This window comes from Strongylocentrotus purpuratus, unplaced genomic scaffold (genome assembly GCF_000002235.5).
Source record: "Strongylocentrotus purpuratus isolate Spur 01 unplaced genomic scaffold, Spur_5.0 spur5_contig_816, whole genome shotgun sequence".
Classification (NCBI taxonomy): Eukaryota; Metazoa; Echinodermata; class Echinoidea; order Camarodonta; family Strongylocentrotidae; genus Strongylocentrotus; species Strongylocentrotus purpuratus.
The window spans coordinates 29875-49678 of NW_022145520.1; the positions used below are offsets into that span (position 1 = coordinate 29875).

General features: G+C 37.9%; 2 protein-coding genes across 3 annotated transcripts; one reads left to right on the plus strand and one right to left on the minus strand.

The window, feature by feature from the left end:
* Nucleotides 1-594: 594 nt before the first annotated feature.
* LOC115921507 lies at nt 595-4004 on the plus strand. The gene is made up of 5 exons (XM_030979003.1): nt 595-693; nt 1709-1929; nt 2272-2406; nt 3416-3487; nt 3969-4004. Exons 1-5 carry the CDS (start codon nt 687-689, stop codon nt 4002-4004), a joined length of 471 nt encoding a protein of 156 aa, XP_030834863.1. The 5' UTR covers nt 595-686.
* Nucleotides 4005-5487: 1483 nt separating this feature from the next.
* Nucleotides 5488-17402, minus strand: LOC105442115 (development-specific protein LVN1.2-like). 2 transcript variants are annotated; one of them, XM_030979127.1, is made up of 7 exons: nt 17302-17402; nt 16268-16388; nt 15482-15645; nt 13371-13455; nt 11917-12105; nt 6729-6823; nt 5488-6297 (listed from the first exon to the last, which is right to left on the minus strand). In XM_030979127.1, the coding sequence occupies exons 2-7, from the start codon at nt 16365-16367 to the stop codon at nt 6214-6216; spliced, it is 717 nt and encodes a 238-aa protein (XP_030834987.1). In that variant the 5' UTR covers nt 16368-16388; nt 17302-17402; the 3' UTR covers nt 5488-6213. The 2 variants fall into 2 exon arrangements, with proteins under 2 accessions (XP_030834987.1, XP_030834979.1); XM_030979119.1 differs by having other exon boundaries at nt 16268-16396.
* Between the last annotated feature and the right edge of the window lie 2402 nt (nt 17403-19804).

Genomic DNA, 19804 nt, shown 5'->3' on the forward strand with positions numbered 1-19804 from the left:
AAGCAGTAGTAGTAGTAGTAGTAGTAGTAGTAGTACTGTAGTAGTAGTAGTAGTAGTAGTAGTAGTATTAGTAGTAGTATAGTAGTAGCAGTAGTATGAGTAGTAGAACATGTATAATAATAGTATAGTAATAGTAGTAGTAGTAGTAGTAGCAGTAGTTGTAGTAGTAGCATTAGTATTATTAGTATTATTATTATTAGTAGTAGTAGTAGTAGTAGTAGTAGTAGTAGTAGTAGTAGTAGTAGTAGTATTTGTTGTAGTAGTAGAAGTAGTAGTAGTAGTAGTAGTAGTAGAAGCAGTGCCGGATCCAGGGGGAGCCCGGGGCCTGGGTCCCCTCCCCAGCCTGACCAAACAAAAAAAAGTTCCAAAATCCGGTTCCCTGTAGAAAACGGAAAATTCTCGAAGTTATAGGAGGGTATAACCTAATTTTTAAAAGAGTGTAGGCACAAATCAGTAGTACGAAGAAAACATTTCCGTTACGTGCCTTAGTGGTGGGCGGGGCGTTGAGTTTTTTGTTTGTTTAATTTGTCAAGTTCCTATAAATGAGGATGTGATATAAACTCGTTTCAGTCACTCGAGGAAAGTGAAGCCATATCGTTTCAAGTTTTAGAGCGTTCTTAAAAACCATTGCCTCACGACTGAAGTTACCGGAATCGGCATAAATCAGCAAAAAGACTTACACCAAAATGACTTGTAAGTATAATCATATCACCTTCTTCAAAGTGATCTTTATTCTGTAACCGATGCAGTTTGTTCCAGAAATGCAAACAACACTTTCAACAAAAAATGGATGCAATTTCAATAGCCTAGCTTGTGAACCTAGCTTGTAGTAGTACTACTTCTACTAAGGAGGCGCGATAGCTCAGTCGGTAGAGCAGTGGTCTCGCAATCCGGTGACCCGGGTTCGAAACCAAGTCGTTGCGCTAGTGCCCTTTGGTAAGGCATTATTAATCCTCATTACAAGGTCCCTTCGGAGAGGACCTAAAGCCGCCGGCCGTCTGGTTGCTTACTTACAAGCATTTATGCTTTCTTAGCAGTCAGGTAAAATAACGACCACAAACCTCTTGAAATGAGCGAACATGACGATGACGTATTACGTAACCCGAACGTGTTTCATAGGGGGGGGGGGCGAACTATAGCTTATTGAAATTGCCTAGAGGTGAGTTTCCGAAAAAGTTGCGATAGTGTTGAATAGATTTGGGCTCTTTCTTTTGAATTTCAATCATTGACACGATAATATTTTACGGTGCAAAAAGCGTGGTAATTGTGATCCGTCATGAGATTAAAATACAAATTTTATATTGACTTTATGACTATGTTACTATATTTTCTTGTTACAAAACGGAGCCTCGTGGAAGATCATCACTATTGTTCAAAATGCGCTACCTTGTATAAATGTCAGAAAGAAAGAAAGACAGAAAAGAAGAAAAGAAAATATCCCGAGGCTATATTTATCGAGGATATGTAAAGCATATGTTTTCTTAGTCACATTAATAAAGTGTCGAACTAGATTAAGATTTTTGTAACTTCCCCTTACCATTGCAAATGTATTGAAAAAGTTGAATGGACAATATGGAAAAGATACGAAAGATTTATCAGCTTTTCGATTTTCTTTCCCTAATTAATCACATAATTGAAAAGGTTGCGATTTAATAACCAATTTATTATTCCTGTTTACGATAACAAATGTATTTTTGTATCTGTTTAGCCACGGAGATTCCAATGTCTGAAGCAGAAAAGCAGCACCTCGGCATAGTCGACGTGAGGATGGGGTCACAACTAGCGATGTACCCACCGTCACAGGGCCACTCGGTACAGCCTGAATACCCGCCACAACAGAATGACGTATCATCAGGAACCCCGCCCTCTTACTTACAAACATCCAATCACATCCAAGCTCAGCCACAGCCACAAACTACAGTGGTTCGTGTAAGTAGAATAATCAAAATGAATGAGATTCTTTAAATAGATGAAGTTATAACCGACTTGTGAAATGAATGTAAGAAGAATGAGAAGGAGATGGGACATAAACAAAGCCGAAGGCGTCTGATGAGGAACGAAGACAACGTTAAAGAAAGGTAATGAAAGGAAAATCACAAATCAAAGAAAGACATCTGGAGATTATTCGAATAAGGGCTCGCTCAAAAGGAAGGAGCCATCGCATATTTTATCTGTACTGCTGTGTGGTCACAATTGCTTTATAAATATTTGTGACGTCATTGGTAGCATGAGATCCATTTGACTATTGATGTGTTTTTTTTAATTTATCAGACTGCTCCTCGATCCACGAATGCATTTTCGGGAGCGCCCAGGCAGCAAATACCGGACTATTCCCTCATGGCTTGGATAGTCACTTTATGCTGTTGTCTACCCTTTGGACTAATCGCTGTCGTCATGGCTTCAATTGTAAGCATTTAAGATCAAAGTTAAAGGCCCGAATTCACAAAGGAGGTTTGTCGACAAACCTAGGTTTATGTGCGTCATATAACTCGTTAACAAGGTTTAGCGTCATATGATGCGTTTCGACGCGTCATAATGACGCACATAAACCTAGGTTTATCGACAAACCTCTTTTGTAAATTCGGGCCATACAGTTTATTACACTGAGTTCGTGAAATAGAACAGAACAAGACAGAAATAAGTAATAAGTTAATAAAAATATTAAACCTCAACCAAACAAAGGCAGAAATACAAATCACACCTCTCTCGACGAGAAGTAACGTGATGATGTTGCTAACCAAAACAGGGCCATTACAATGTATGTTTGTTTGACATTTTCTTCAATTAATCCTAACTCAATCTTTTGACATTACAGAGTTATCAAAAGATCAAGGGATAAAATAAAAAGACGTACATGTTAATTTATATCCAGCAAAAATAAAAACCTAAATAACACAAGGAAATCGTAATAACAAAAATCAAAATACTGTTTATGTGATTATTGGTGAAAATTAGCAGGTTTTAAATTATGACAGTTGAGAATTGCTCATGTAAATATTTTTTAAAAGGTTTTACAATCATGTTAATTGTAACCCAATGAAGGAATACAATTCCAACATCATAATCGGAGCCTAAATAGGACATTGTGATTGTTGGAAATTTGGCGATGCAATGTATTCTTTCCAAGAATGTCTCCAGAATGACGTCACGAATTTTTGCCAGACAACGACTTGTGTTACGGGATGAAATTAAGCGAAGCAAGTTTGTCAAATTTTATTTAAAATTACTTCATACTTTGGAAAGCTATGAATATAAATTGTTGATGTTTTCCCCCTCACATCTCCCACCCCCCCCCCCCCCCTTTGTAATGGTACCAAATTATTTCTCCAATTTTGAATAATTCTTAATCCTCCCGGCAGTAATTTTTAAATTTAAAGTGATGTCTGTCAATTTTTTTTTCTCCCTATCTTCACAGGCCAAGGACAAACAAATGGCTGGCGATTACGATGAGGCTCGTTCAACCTCACAGCATGCGTTGGGCTGGGCAGTAGCTGGAATAGTGTGCGGTATCGTCTTATTCACATTGTTGGGCATATATTATGTTTAGCACTAGGGGCATAACAATAATGTATCATTGAAGCTGTGAGAAAGATGAACTGGTGATGGTTTGGACCGGCGATTCGAACCATGGACCTGCATGTCGGACAATAATGGTGTTAAATGCATAGGCTTTCTACGGACATGTTTATCTTCTCGCGATAGAATGCGGTCATTATTAACCAGGCATGTAGCTATATATACGGGAGCAGAGGGGCACGTGCCCATCCCGTCGATTTTAAAATGGCGAAAAACGAAAAATAACTAGAGAGAGAGAAATGGAGAGAGGAAATAAGACATGATAAGAAGATGAGAGGAGCCAATTCCACACACAATTGTCTTATCTGAGCTACCGTGCTACGCCTCTGTTCATAATTTTAAAGGAATCGGACAGGAGTATTTTCTATTCTATTTTCGTTTTTGTCTGTCAGTACTTTCATCAAGATATCATAGCTAAGTCGACTTGAATCAGATAATTTTCCTGTGACACGATGTGTAATGTTTGGTTTTAATCTACAATACATGTATTGTATGCGATATGTTTCGAGAACAAGAAATTAGCAGAATAATACTTTCAACTTATTTATATATTAACCTGAACAATGAAATTTGAGCTGGTCTAACAATGATAACAACAATTGTATATCGACATTAATATGTTTCAATCATCAATATACAGGGATACACATTTGAATTTAGTGAACCAGATTTTCCAAAAATAAAACATCAATTTATGTATTTCATATCCTTACTCTTTTACTGGAAGAGCAAAATGGAGTACGTACCTCCATACATTGTTCATTTCGATTCCGGCAAAGGTGTGTGAACACCCCTGTAGCTTTTGCATAGGTCATTCCTTACATAATACTATATATATTCTAAATATTTCATGTGTCGTACTTTATAATGCTGGAAGTAGTTAGATCCAACGAAAAAATGAATTATCTCTTCGATTTGTCAATAGTTGTATTATATGTTTCTGTATATTAATATCAATTTGAATTGTTTGTATACACTGTATATATTTTGTGTTTTTTTTTTACAATAAACAGAATTTTAAAAATCAGGTCACGGTGGACATGAAGGTCTCTTGTTTAAGATCATCGCAGTCATTGATTTCAGTTTAGTTCGATAAAACCAAATTCTTTGGAATTTGATACCTTTTATACACGATGCACCAACAGAGGATGTACGAACAATGTGTCGAATTTTAGATACTGTATAGTGAGAACAGAGTATGCGAAATGGGAGACGTAGGGAAATAGGATAAATCAAATAGGAGATCTCGGGTTCAAAAAGTGAGGGAAAAAAGAAAAAGAATAGAAAAGAGAACATAAGGAAGACTTAAAGAGATGAATAACGGAGCGTTGATGGAGGAGAAAAATCTCTCTCTTTCTCTCTATTCACATGATATTGCGTATTTCGATTGGGGAGGCCCGTGCCCCCGTGCCCCATGCCCCCCCCCCCCACCCTCCGTGAACCTACAGCTACGACACTTAAAGTATGCCTAGAAGGATTTAGACTTTGTTGCTCCTTTTTCTCGAAATTTCCTCAAAATCCGCTTCCTTAGCATGTTGTTTGAGTGTCCCAAAATCATGTTACCATGATGTGACTATATTAACCTACTTTTGTTGATCATTCCAGCTTGGATCCAGCCAAAGTGGAAAAGAGAATGAGAGAGAGGAAGAGAGAGAGAGAGAAAAAAAAGAGAGAGAGAGAGGGGTACATATATATATTATTTGTGTATGTGTGTGTGTATGTGTGGGGGTGTGTGTGTGCGTGTGCGTGTGTGTGTGTGCGTGTGTGTGTGTGTGTGTGTGCGAAAGAGTGAGAGAGAGAGAGAGAGAGAGAGAGAGAGTGGTGGTAGAAGGGTTGAGACTTGCATTATTACTACATGCAAGGGTGTTCTTAATTTAGATCCAAAGAATCATTGTTGATGGAAGGCGATGATCATGATGATGATTTTTTTCAAAGAAAATTTATTCAGAATTAACAAAGCAAATTAACAAAAGTACACACTACAAAATAATTGATGTGATGAAAATAAGCAGTACATGGTAATACAAAAGTGTTATAACATGTTTCTATTCAATTGTACATCTCTTCATTTATCAAGAAAGTAAAAAAAAAATGTTTTTGGTTTTCAATAGATTATTCGCTCAAGTTCATAATTATATTTCAACTGTTTCTTAAATAATTCAAAAGATATTCTACTATGTTGTTTACATTTTGTAGAGAATATATTATGCGTATAAAGTAACAAAAGTCAAGTGTCAGAAATCTCGCCTCTCCCCCAAAGAAAAACTTCCAAATATAAAAAGTGTGTTTCTGAAAAATAAAAATAAATTGATGGGTTACAAGACTAATCCCAGAACAAGTGTGCTATTGATTTAACACTATTTAAACCACAAAAAACACTGATCAGAAATTAATATACATATCAATGTCAAATATTTATTTACCCCAAGAATATTTTAAACTGAAAATAGCGCAGTTTTGTTGATAGTGCATATTTGAAGGGAATAACGTTCACACCCAATCATAAATCATAATCGGTTCAAATCAAAATTCAGTTCCATTGATCATGATGATGGTGATTAAAAAGGGGTCATCTTGTTGGTCGGCTGTGGGGATGATTGTTGTCATGATTGTGTTTTAACGGAGCACTGTTGTTCTTCAGTAGAACTGTGGCAGGTGGAAGAAATCTAGATTTGGCAGGTTTGGTGCAGATCGCTCCTCGCGTGTCTTGAATGTGTTCATCTGGAAAAAAGAAAAGAACTTTAATCGAAATAGCAGTATTGGATTTTGTTGAAGAATTACCATGAAAGGACACAAGCATACAAGAGGAAATTCATGAGTAAATCTAAAAATGATAGTTGTCAAACCAGTTGTCAGTAAATGCTGAATAAAATTAAAACACCAGTAAATTATTAGGCCTTGAATAAAAATATAAGCCTTCAACAGTAAGCATAATAACAATGAATGTATTAAATTCGTCCCAGTTTTCGCATACTTGACATAAAAGAGCAACGTGAACTCTTTTTAAGTGTATACTCATTTTCATTTTTTTCTCCATTAATATACGTATAAGCGTTTCGTGAAAACAAAGTTCCCTAAACTGTTCTTGAAATGCTTATTAGAGTGATATAATGTCGATACTGAAGCAGATGGAAACGTGGATGACGTCATACCTCTGTAGGACAGAAGCTTGGTACAGTAAACCACGCGTCTGGATCAGGAATCCCGATTGTCATGTTCAGAAGACCACCCGAACTGGTCATGGGAACTGCAAGGAGACAGAAAAAATTCGTAATCCATATCGATAGATCCCAAATAAATCGACAGCTAACGAAACCGACAATTTCGGTTTGGTGAACCCTCGGATTTTTTTTCTCCAAAAAGATGCTAAGTTGAACCTCTAAGATGGACTTAAAAATTATGGAAAGCCGTTAGCATCTATGAAAATATTTTGTAAAAGTTATTTTAAAAGGCATGCGATGTTGATTCAAATCATTCACATTTTCTATTATCAAGGAGATTTCATGTCCTTAATGTGAAATTTATAAAAAGTCAAAAATGCTTGATTTTAGCTTTTTAATTTATTTTATTTTAAAGACCGTCAATACTACTGGGCCAGAAGGGATTACACCACATAGCGAGGTCACTGACATGAGGCTTTCTCATTAACTCAGCTCTCAACTAACATAAGAAAAAGATAATCATGGGGGACCAACAGGCACCGATTGGGGAAGTTTTCTATATAGAGGGAGCAAGTAGCTACAAGTAGGACAGTGGGGCTTTAAGGCTACATATGGCTCTCCATAATTTTTCATTCCAATTTAGAGTTAAGTTCAACTTAGGATCTTTGTGAAACACTCAAAGGACGTTTATGTCGGTATCATGGGTCGTTTACGAAGTGAACACTCTGATAACTTCTCAGAAGGCCACCTACTGTAAGTGTCATGTTGAGAATAGCAAAAGAGCTAATCAGAAGATATGCATGGAAAAAAAAAAATTCATAATCCATTTTGGGACATCCCAGTAAACCAACAGCCCACGAGACCGACTGTTTACGGGGCCGAAAATGTCGGTCTAGCAAACCCGTGAACCCTCAGAAAAGTTATCAAGAGGCTGGTCTTGCGGTTGTCCGACGTTTGTCTAGTAAACCGGTGCCAGGTAAAAATGTCAGAGGTAAAAAATATTAGAGGAAAAAATGTCAGAGGTAAAAATGTCAGAGGTAAAAATGTCAGAGGTAAAAATGTCAGAGGAAAAAATATCAGAGGTAAAAATGTCAGAGGAAAAAATGTCAGAGGGAAAATGTCGGAGGTAAAAATGTCAGAGGTAAAAATGTCAGAGGTAAAAATGTCAGAGGAAAAAATGTCAGAGGTAAAAATGTCAGAGGTAAAAATGTCAGAGGTAAAAATGTCAGAGGTAAAAATGTCAGAGGAAAAAATATCAGAGGTAAAAATGTCAGAGGAAAAAATGTCAGAGGAAAAAATGTCAGAGGTAAAAATGTCAGAGGTAAAAGTGTCAGAGGTAAAAATGTCAGAGGAAAAAATGTCAGAGGTAAAAATGTCAGAGGTACAAGCAAAACAAATGAGTGCCGTCATAATATCTCAGCACTTTTATCACTCAGAATGTCGAGACGTACAGCTACTGCATGGGCTAGTCTATTATATTCCTTTCTAAATGGATGTGTTGTATATCGTACATGTCCTGAGGATAATATAATGTGGAAAATAGATTTTGAAATTTATTTTTTTCTGGAAGCAATCAGAGAAGGTTAATCATCTAGCATAAACATGTAAGTATTGGTGTGTAGTGCAAGGTTTTGGAGTCATCAAAATGATACAAAATTTGGCCCAGTCTTGGTAAAGTAACAAGCACTGTACACAGAAAGATATTGATATGGGACTACACAAACATATGGCATACAAATCGGGCAGCCATACAAAGATGTTACTTGTTATATCTGGGATATGAAGTCATTTGAAATAGATTTTCAGGGAATGACTTTTTTCTTTGATGTTCTATCACACTTGCATTGAACGCTCACAAATATTTTTTTTTACCTTTCCCCAGAACTCAACCTTCTCTTTAATTGATGTAACATGTGCGGCTTTCTGCTTTGTATCGGAGTAACAAAGCTGCTTATTGATTTTCTCCCAGACTATTTTATACCGCAATGGTAATCGACAATATTTTATTGCAACGCGCGCACTTCGGGAATGTGATGGTGCGGTTAGCATTGATAACATGGCTTTCTGCTTGTTTCAGAGTATCAAAATACCAAGCCCTCAAGAAAGTGGAATTGTCGGAAATATGCATTTATTGGAAATTATATATAAAAGTAGACATTGCCACGCAGTTAAAATGTCCAACAATCTTCAAATATGAAGGAGAAGTAGGAGGGGGAAGGTTCATAGATATCTGATCCTATTTTGGGGGCTGTACTGACTTTTCTTTTTATTTAATGATTACACCATGGAGCGACAACTCAGCCTATAAAATATGGCCAAACTTCTCGATTTTAGAAATCTTTTTCCCCGAAGTTTGCTCAGTGTACCAGTACCATTTGCTTATACAAAAACATAATATACCGGTATATAAATATTGAATAAGGCAGACTAATGGGACATGGATGGTGTACTCCGAGTTTCACGCCTTGCAAGCGGTCATCAGACAACTGATAGCATTCTTCAAAGTACATGATTCCTCTACAACCAGGGCTCAAATTAATTTTTTGTCCACGGGGGCTCTTCCCCCCCAAAAAGAGCCCCCGTGAGCCTTCTCACGGGGGCTCTTTTAGTACTGACGGGGGCTCTCTGTTATACAAATATCCATTGAATTGGTACCTATGATACTCCTCAATTATTTGCTATTTCATCATTATCATTTCAATCAGCATTTTCCCTCTTACAAATTTACAAGCTACATAGCTGTTACTGGCCTGTGTATATAATATATACGTATACAACACTGATCTTTATGATGTCTTTAACGTGACATATCTTCTTCTCCCCTTGCAAACGAGAAAGAAAACAAGGTCATTAAAAGGGATTAAGCGACAAATAATGATTGTGATTCAAATTGATGCGAATATTTGTTTGAATAAGCACTGCTATTCACCCGAATCTTCTTTGTAAAAACAACTTTTACAAATATCAGCCATGCTTACTGAGTTGAGACGTTCCATTCAATGTAAAATACTCATTACAGAATACACTTCTCCTAATCTGAAAGTAATCTTACAACACAGTGGCAGATTTGCATGGCTTAGATTTGTAAAAGTCGTTTTTACAAAGAAGATTCTGGTGAAAAGCATTGTTTATTCAAAAAAATCCTTGCATCAATTTGAATCACAATGATTATTTGTCGCATGATCCTTTTATTAAATAACCTTGTTTTTTTTTTAATGATTACACCATGGAGCGACAACTCAGCCTATAAAACATGGTCAAACTTCTCGATTTTAGAAATCTTTTTCCCCAGAAGTTTGCTCAGTGTACCAGTACCATTTGCTTATACAAAAACATAATATACCGGTATATAAATATTGAATAAGGCAGACTAATGGGACATGGATGGTGTACTCCGACTTTCACAGCTTGCCAGCGGTCATCAGACAACTGATAGCATTCTTCAAAGTACAAGATTCCTCTACAAAGACTACAACCTTGGTATACGCTCAAAATAAGACTTAACTAATACAATACAATAAGACAGCGGTGAAATAACGACTGCAGAATATCCCTCGCTGTTCTTTTTCGATAAGCCTGATATATAACCCGGGTGTAAACATAACAAACTTGTCACATGCTTTTGTTTTTATTTTATACCTCTAACATTTTTACCTCTGACATTTTAAACTCTGACATTTTTACCTCTGACATTTTTTCCTCTGACATTTTTACCTCTGACATTTTTTCCTCTGACATTTTTACCTCTGACATTTTTACCTCTGACATTTTTACCTCTGACATTTTACCTCTGACATTTTTACCTCTGACATTTTTACCTCTGACATTTTACCTCTGACATTTTTACCTCTGACATTTTTTCCTCTGACATTTTTACCTCTGACATTTTTTCCTCTGACATTTTTACCTCTGACATTTTTACCTCTGACATTTTTACCTCTGAAATTTTAAACTCTGACATTTTTACCTCTGACATTTTTACCTCTGACATTTTTACCTCTGACATTTTTTCCACTGACATTTTTACACCGAGCCAGTAAACCGTCTGATGACTTTTCAGACAGTGATAGAAGTCCCGCAAGACCGACAATATTGGTCCCATAGCATGTCATTCAAGATGGCCTTCGGCCTCGGGGAATGTCGGTCTCATGGGATTTCGGTCTCATGGGGATCGATCACGTGGGATGCCGGTCTCATGGGATGTTGGTCAAATGGGTTAAAGTTCATGAAAGGCTTGCCAGGGAATCTACTTATCCCCGAATGGACTGATCGCGTTCTGTCATTTCTACTGCTACAGCACAAGAATGGCATGGCCGTCTGTTTTGGTCAATTCAACACAGGCGCGTACGCAGGGGGGTGTTTGGGGGGTTAAACCCCCCGTTGGTATTTTTATGTGTATAAACCCCCCTAAAAAAAAACCACCCCCCCCCCCTTTGGTTTGTTTGTTTGTTGTTGTTTTTTTTAATAATAAAAAAAATAAAAAAATAAATTTAAAAAAAAAAGTTATTCCCATGGCTGACCTAAAAAAGGCGACCTTACCCCCCTCTTACCCCCCCCCCCCCTGGCTGAGTCGATGCGAAATTTTCGGCCCGATTTAAAAATGTTATACCCCCCCCCCCCCCCCCCTTGAAAAAATCCTGCGTACGCGCCTGATTCAACAAATAAAAATTGGTGAATGTTACCTTTGCTCTTTCATACTAGCATCAACAGTACATTAAATCACGATTTTTTTTTTTGCATAAACTTTGATGGCGACTTTCCACTCAGATATATAAATTCAATTGTCCATGTGGAAAGTCCAGGAAACATATGGCTGTAAGTCCCATCCGAGAAGCAAGGTGAATATATGCCTTTATATTTTCAAAGTATTAAGCATTTTGACATAAATCAAGGATCCGTATTCTAATAAAGACCACGCCGCCGGGGTCGATGTTTTTTGTTCAAACTCGGGATACCCAAAGAAGTTTAGTAGGAATTCTCCATTTTCCTTTAATTAAACGTGATTTTAGACAGGGTTGGGTTTAACTTAATTAATAAATAAGAGCCCAAGGTTTGGGGGTGTTTTGAAAATGGGGGAGGATTGTTCCCCCCATTCAAACTGAAACAATTACATTATAGTTATAACTTATACATATAATACGAAAGAAGTAATTATGTTCTTTTGTGAAATAATCATTACCTCGAGTTTGGCCTTGGAAGCGATCGCCAATGAATGCAGTCCCGAATGGGTAGCAATTAGACTCAAAGACTTGGATAACTATGACGCCCTCTATGGGATCCTTAGGGTAAACGAAGTTGTATGTCCATGAATCTGCATACAGGCCTTTGGAGCCTCCGATGAAAAGACTTGAAGTCCAAGTTGCGTTGGCTAGTAAATAAAAGAAGGAAGATATAACATATTTCTAACTTTACAAATTACAGATGTATTAATTATCTAAATACTTGGATAAATCAAATGGCGTGTCTATTCATTTGTATATTCGTATGTAGATGTGTCGTGGGCCTTTATAATGGATACACTACCAGATTGTGGATCACATGGTTCGTGGTTCGAGTCCCGCCGCGTCACTAATGTCCTTTGGCAAGATATTAATCTACATTTGCCACTTTTCACACAGGTGTGGTAAATGGTTACCTGGAACATGGGATAAAGCCAGGATAACTACATTGTAGGTGCCTTGAACATCCCATGGGGTGGATACATAATTATATGTGCAATGTAAATCTAAAGCTATTACAGCCTATTCGACCTGCTTTTTCAATTAATTGTTTAATTCCATTAAAGTATTTTTTTCTAATTCTCCTCTACCCTATCTCCCAATACAGAGTACCGTCTTCTGTTCAAAATTCAGGTGGATATGGTAAAAAGTAGTTGTTCACTGAAGCAAATATACAAGTACACAAACTTATTAAACAAATACTGGTCTTTACCTAAAAGGGATTGTGTATCTTTGCCTCAGATTAGAAACAAAATCCTGGATTAAACTCATGCTGCAATCATAATTATAAACCTTAAACTGTTTGCCAAACGGTTTTCAACAGTTTTATATAACAATACAGTCTATTGGGGGGGGGGGAGTATGATAAAAACCGGTCACTCAAAGATTCTTACTTTTTGGAAGCACTTCATGATAATTTTGAAGCGCAATTTTGTTAGGGCTTCACTTTTACACCATATCACAGACACTGATAACACGTAGGGCCATGCATCTCAGATTTGTAAAACTGGAAAAATTGTTAGACAATGGCTTTAAGTTACATAGGAGGGAATCGATTTAAATATATTTAACGTTTCGAGAACCAAAATGATACATTGTCTATTGTCAATATACCTAACTGAAATAATGGAGCAATTTGATTGTTTTAAAGGCCAATCATATCTCTTTTTTGAAGACGGTGAATCTAAATTATCACTCGCTCTTAAAGCTTATCTGCCATAGTTTACAGAAGGGATTAGATCGCCCTGCAAGGTCACTGGACAGGTGGTTATCTCATCAACTCAGCTCTCAGTCAACATAAGAAAAAGAGGATCATGGGGGACCAATGGTCACCAATTAGGCATTGTTTGTTATATAGAGGGCGCAAGTAGCTACAAGTAGTGCAGTGGGCCTTTAAACAATCAAATTTTCTCACCAGGAATACAATTGATTGGTTCCGGCTTGGTGACCGGTTGCTTCTGGCAGTACTGGAATTCTTCGAGGATAATATACTGGTATCCCTGTTTGATAATTAAGCATGGAAATTAGATATAGGTATTAGAGTTCAAATAAACATGATGCTTGCAAAAAGAAGGACATGCGACACCAATCGTTCATATTGCGCTCACGATGCCGTCTGTACAGCTCTTTTCGCACTGTTTGGTACCGTGTGACACACTGTGCATGTATGCACTTTCCATAGTATAAACATACTGTACCCAGTGTTTCCACACTGTGGGGCACTTAATTTGCACACTCTTTACATTCCACGAACACACTGTGTATTCACTTTCCATGGTGTAAAAATACTGTACTCAGTATTTCCACGCTGTGGAGACCCTTTACACACCGGGCTTTGCATACCATGTACACGGCCATGCATGTACACACTGCGCATTCACTTTCCACAGTGTAAACATACTGTACTCAGTATTTCCACACTGCGGAGACAATTTACACACTCTTAAACATACTATGTACACACTGCGCATTCACTTCCCACAGTGTAAACATACTGTATTCAGTATATCCACACTGTTGAGACACTTTACTCACTCTCACTGCATACCATAAACACACTGTGCATTCACTTTCCACAGTGTAAACGTACTGTAACCAGTAATTCCACACTGTGGAGATAATTTACACACTCTTTGAATACCATGTACACACTGCGCATTCACTTGGCAGTGTAAACATACTGTACTCAGTATTTCCACACTGTGGAGACAATGTACACACTCTTTGAATACGATGTAAACACTGCGCATTCACTTACCACAATGTAAACATACTGTACTCAGTATTTCCACACTGTGGAGACAATTTACACACTCTTTGAATAACATGTACACACTGCGCATTCACTTTCCACAGTGTAAACATACTGTATTCAGTATATCCACACCGTGGAGACACTTTACTCACTCTCACTGCATGCCATGAACACACTGTACATTCACTTTTCACAGTGTAAACATACTGTAACCAGTAATTCCACACTGTGGAGACACTTAAACACACTCTTTACATACTGTGAATACACTGTGCATTCACTTTCAAAGCTGTAAACATAATTTACTCATTATTTCCACACTGTAGAGACACTTTGGGTACTAACTGTCTTCACACTGTGAACACACAACATACTCTCTTTTTATTCTTTGACAAAAAGTGCATACACTTTTCAAATTTCGGGTACGCTTACTGTGCACACTTTTTTCAAATTTATTCAATTTATTCAAAAGATGTTACATTATTATAATGAAGGTGACTCTGTTTCTTGGAGGGGGATACGAATCCTCATGTGATTGACATTAATTGCTTGTTCTCTCTATTTTTAAAGATTGTTATCATATTAAACACCCTTTGGGGGCAATAACTCACAAGCATGGCTTTCGCCCTTCTTTTTTAGTTTAGTCTTATTATCCATTTTTCTTTTTTGTTGTTGTCCCTTTTCATTGAATTAATGTTTATTTTTTGTACCATTGGCTTTGTGAAATCATTGCAAAATGTTGAATATGAACCATCAAACTGAAACTGAAAACTTTCCAAACTATGAAGATACTGTACACAATTTCTTCACATATTGTGAAGACAATGAACCTTTCATGAGACCCTCCTCTGCGAATGGACTTTATACGCGCACATGGACATTTTATTTACACTGTAAACACTATTTCCACGATGTGAATACACAGTGTACACAGTGTACACATACACTGCTTACACAATATTTGCACACTTTGAATACACTGGCCTAAATACGAGTCCTTAGATATACTGTGGAGACACTGTGGACACCCTTTCCTTGTTGTGCAGACACTATGGACACCCTCTACACACTTTAAAGAAATTGCACACACTCCTTTTATAGTGTAAAAATACTGTGCACACTGTCATAATTAAACACTGCAAACGAACTGTACACACTGTAAGCTCACTCCTTTCAATCTATATATAGCAACGCCCGAAGAGTGGTGTCAAACAGACGTCAAACAAAATGTATGACATAGTAAGACACGAAAATGTGTCAAATCAACATACCTGACCGTATTTCTGAATCAGCTTAATATTTGTTTGTGTACCGTTGGGGTAGGTAACAGACATATTGTAGCCAAACATCCTGTTGGTGTAGTCAAATGCACCATATTGGTAGGTGAAGAAACCTTGTGGTCCGGAGTCCGGATCCACCTGCCCCACTGTCCCACCTTCAAAAAAAATTGATGAGAAGGATATTTTTTTTTTTTTTTTTTTTTTTTTTTAAATTAACATTTATTTCCTTCTCAACAGCACAATATAAAACACAATGTATGTATATATATATATATATATATATATATATATATATATATATACATGATATATGTAACAATTATTTCAACATAGAGTATACAGTAAATAATTCAGATACGGAGGGAGGCGAAAACCCGGAAAGCATAGCTTGAGTTGGGAATGCCCATAATAAATTAACACAGTTACCGAAAGAACATTATAGATATTATTATACATCCCACTTAGAAGCCCCCACCCGAAACCCTCCCCCCCCCCCCAAATGGGCATTTATTTCGAGGAAAATCCCCCCCCCCCCCCAAATTACTTTTAAAATGGGTAGGGGTTTCGAGGCTTGAGCGGCACACCCCAGTCCAAACCAAATCTGAGTACCACCCCCGGCCCCCTCCACTACTGTTGACCATAACGATTCTCTTTGTTTTAGCCAAAACTTAATCAGTACTTTTAGTATAATTTTATTTATATTTTGCTTTCGGGAGGTGGCACCCGTTGCATGATGGCAATATGAATAAATGAATGATTTACACAAAAGTATCTTACCATTGCCCGCCATAAACTGCTTTGGGCCACAGCATGGTTTCTTGGCACTGGCTGTCACCACGGCCAATAAGGCGACCAACATAATTTTTTTAAACATCATACTGCCTCCAGCTAAAACAAACTATATTCCTGAGTGATAGATGATGAGAAGAAGAAAATAATAAAGGAGAAAACGAAAAGAAGAAGAAGGAAAATAAGGATCCTGCATAATTCTAGAGGCTGATATTAATATAGCTTCATTGTGATATATAAGTCCCGGTGAATAGCATACACTCTTATTTCCACGGCGTCAAATTTCACTCTAAATGGCGTCAGCTGGGAGTCAACTCAACTCTATTCCTAGTTAAAGTGACAAGGATTCCGAATCAATTTGACTCGGATTGTGTGGCATTAGCTGAGAATTGACTCAATTCAGAGACAAGATGACTCCTTTTCCGTGTCACTTTAACTAGGAATAGAGTTGACACCCAGCTGACGCCATTTAGAGTGAAATTTCACGCAGTGGAAATAAGAGTGTAGATACATCGAGAGAATTGGGTTTCCGTATACCCCTGTCACGCCCCTCCCATTAAAATAAGTCAGAAACGTGAATACATCTTGTTCAGAAGTTCTCTTTACACACCATTATTATGATAGCCTCATAGGTTCATATTAACAGGGAAATGGGGCTGCTAAGATGAAAGGCAATCGAATCGAAGTGTAGTAAAACTATACAGGAATGGCAAACACCGTGTTTATCAAAAGTATTGCAAATAGTTTTGGTGATATGCCTATTTCCAAGGAATCCGAGCAATAAAAACATCAAACACTAACCATATTTTGATCAAACATTTTGAAACGTTATTATGCATAATTCAACATGATCTAGGAAAGATTTTACATTTTCTATTTACGCAAAGAAGAGAAAAAAAGCTATATAACTATCATTATGATAGAATAATTTGCTGACCAATTCCCTTGGTCGTGGTTTCTACTTCAAAAAGCCCATCAAAAGTAACAAATGGAAACATAAAATATGTTATAGGCCTACTCACGATGAAATAAATTGATGACTAGCACGGCGGAAGGCGCAATAGATGCAGACGACAGCTTACAAGTCGTACGTGAAACAGGCCGCGTAAACGTGTGATACTTGAATATTGAATGCACTGCGATATATAAGCAATTTTGAAACTAAATACTATTTATTGCTTTCGCATTCACGTGATGAAGATATTGTGCAATGCATACATAAAACGCTCAATGGAAAAGTAATGGTCCAGTCCAAAGTCCAAATGGTGTTTACATCTCGTGAAAAAATATGAATATACAATTTGTTAAAAGCAAATAATATTTGAATGGCGCCGGATCGTGTGATTGCATTGCTGGGTCACGTCTTGATTCATCTACATCATGTGATCTTGACTAAGATGGGATGTCAAGTAATAATGGATCATTGTGGGCTGTGGCGGCGATTTCTTTTCGTGACCGGGGGGACGAAATGCGAGGAAAAATTTGTATTCCGCGTTGGTATCACCAGTGGTGTAATGAGCAAAAACTTTTCTTTTTTTTGAGGAGGGGGGGGGGGGGCAGAAAAAAATACGCGTCACCACCACTCTTACGCGTTACATGCAGGCCCCGCGAACGTTTTTTCAAAGTGGAGGGGGAGGGCTAAAGTCTTTACAATCAGGTAGAGTGAAGCGTAAATTGGCGTGGGCTCTAGGGGCAAAGCCCTAGCGGGGGTCAAGGGCGGAGCCCCCGGAAGCTCAGGGGTTTTAGGCATTTAATTACGTTTAGATGAGCAGATTTTTGACACCTTATTAGTGAAACTGGCAGGTCACTAATATTGTGGGGTTCAGGGGGCTGAGCCTCAAATCAAATTACGGTAAGATGAGCATTCAGGGGTCCACCCTGGATCCCTTGGTGGGGTCCAGAGCCCCCGGAAGCTGGGGGGAGGGGGGGGGTTGGGGGGAGGGGGAGCTCGAGCCCTCGAGCCCTGCCGTTCCGTTGGCCCTAACATGTAGACTTCTTAATTAGCATATGTTTTGCCTGACTGTAAATTTGGGAATTTTTCATTGTCCAACAAACGCAAAAAGACGTATAATTTACACAAAGGTGACATTTGTAAACCACGGGTATCGAATTAGAAATAAAACAAGTTTGAGTTTTATTTGGGGGAGGCAAATGCCCCCCCCCCCCCCGCCCCTCGCCACATCAGTACGCTAGTGGGTATCACGGTGATACCAACGGAATACAGATTTTTGACAATATTTACTTGTGCATTGTAAAGGATATTTTGCGAGGGAGCGTAGCGACCGAGCTAGAAGATTTTTGCATTTTATTAGTCTAAACGCTGCACTCTTGGGCCCTCCAGAGCCTAAAAGTGTGTTTGCAGTCTTTAGTTAGTATTCGCAATACATCTACTTTATGCACTTTTTCAAATTTCAGGGGGGGGGACGATCCCCCCTAAAAAAATTGAGGGGGGACGTGTTCCCCCGTCCCCCCCCCCCCGGGATCGCCGCCCCTGATTGTGGGGGGGGGGGATGTGTTCAAATTTCAAGAGATGAGCAAATTTGTCATTTTAGCTTTAATAAAGGAGAGGTAGATGAAATGAAAATATGAGCGCAAGGCCTTATTTGAAAAAGACAGCCACTAGGTGTATAAGGAAAATAATTGGAAGCGAGAGAGAGGGAGAGGGAGAGAAAGAGAGGGAGAGAGAGGGGTGGGAGGGGTATGGCGCGGAATGGTGTGATTGCTAGGTCACTTGATTCATCTGCGTCATGTGATCTTGACTATTAAAGATGGGATGTGAAGTGATCATGGATCATTGTGGGAGAAAATGTGTTCAAAAGACGAGCAAATCTAGCTTTTACAAAGGAGAGCCGAATGATAAAATGAAAATATGAGCGCAATTATAAGGCCTTGTTTAACAAAGAAATTGGAAGAGAGAGAGAGAGAGAGAGAGAGAGGGAGAGAGAGGGGGGGGGGTATGGTCTGGTTTTTAGGATCCGGCATTCAGTGATTTATTAATAAATTTGTTTTATTTATCTATTCATTTATTTTTCAAGCGTGCTCTGTATATGGACGCATTATCGTGTACCTTCTTCTTCTTCTTCTTGTTCTTCCTCCAGCGCAATCACGATATCGTGTAAAGATTAGTAAAACAGTTTTAGGACGTATATCATACTATATAAGCTTGTCAAATATCTACCCTTATATCATGGTGTATAACAAATTAAAAAACACCAACAAATGATCCATGATATGAAGTGTACTTATTTAAACTTTGTTCAATTTCCTCTGTATTTGTAACCAATGATTCGTACAGCTATAGGCCTGTCAGGATAATACTGAAAGAATATAAATAAACAAATAACAATAATCTTCTTCTTTTGTTTTTTCATTTCAAAGCAGACAGAGCTGAATAGAATAAGTTCTTAGTTCAATTGTAGCTTTGGATAATTTTAGAAAATTAGTCAACATTTCAGGTTTCCAAAATGAAATATGGATAAAGCCGAACCGATAACAAAATAAAGAGAAGACACAGCAGACGACAGC

Bases quoted from the DNA above. Each gene is read 5' to 3' on its own strand.
- LOC115921507 (XM_030979003.1), top strand. The intron at 2,407-3,415 runs GTAAGCATTTAA...CTATCTTCACAG, and splicing joins CTGTCGTCATGGCTTCAATT to GCCAAGGACAAACAAATGGC. The intron at 3,488-3,968 runs GTAGCTGGAATA...TTTGTCTGTCAG, and splicing joins AGCATGCGTTGGGCTGGGCA to TACTTTCATCAAGATATCAT.
- LOC105442115 (XM_030979127.1), bottom strand. From the start codon at position 16,367: ATGATGTTTAAAAAAATTATGTTGGTCGCCTTATTGGCCGTGGTGACA. The intron at 13,456-15,481 runs GTATGTTGATTT...ATTATCAAACAG, and splicing joins TGATTCAGAAATACGGTCAG to GGATACCAGTATATTATCCT. The intron at 6,298-6,728 runs GTATGACGTCAT...TCTTTTTTCCAG, and splicing joins CAAGCTTCTGTCCTACAGAG to ATGAACACATTCAAGACACG.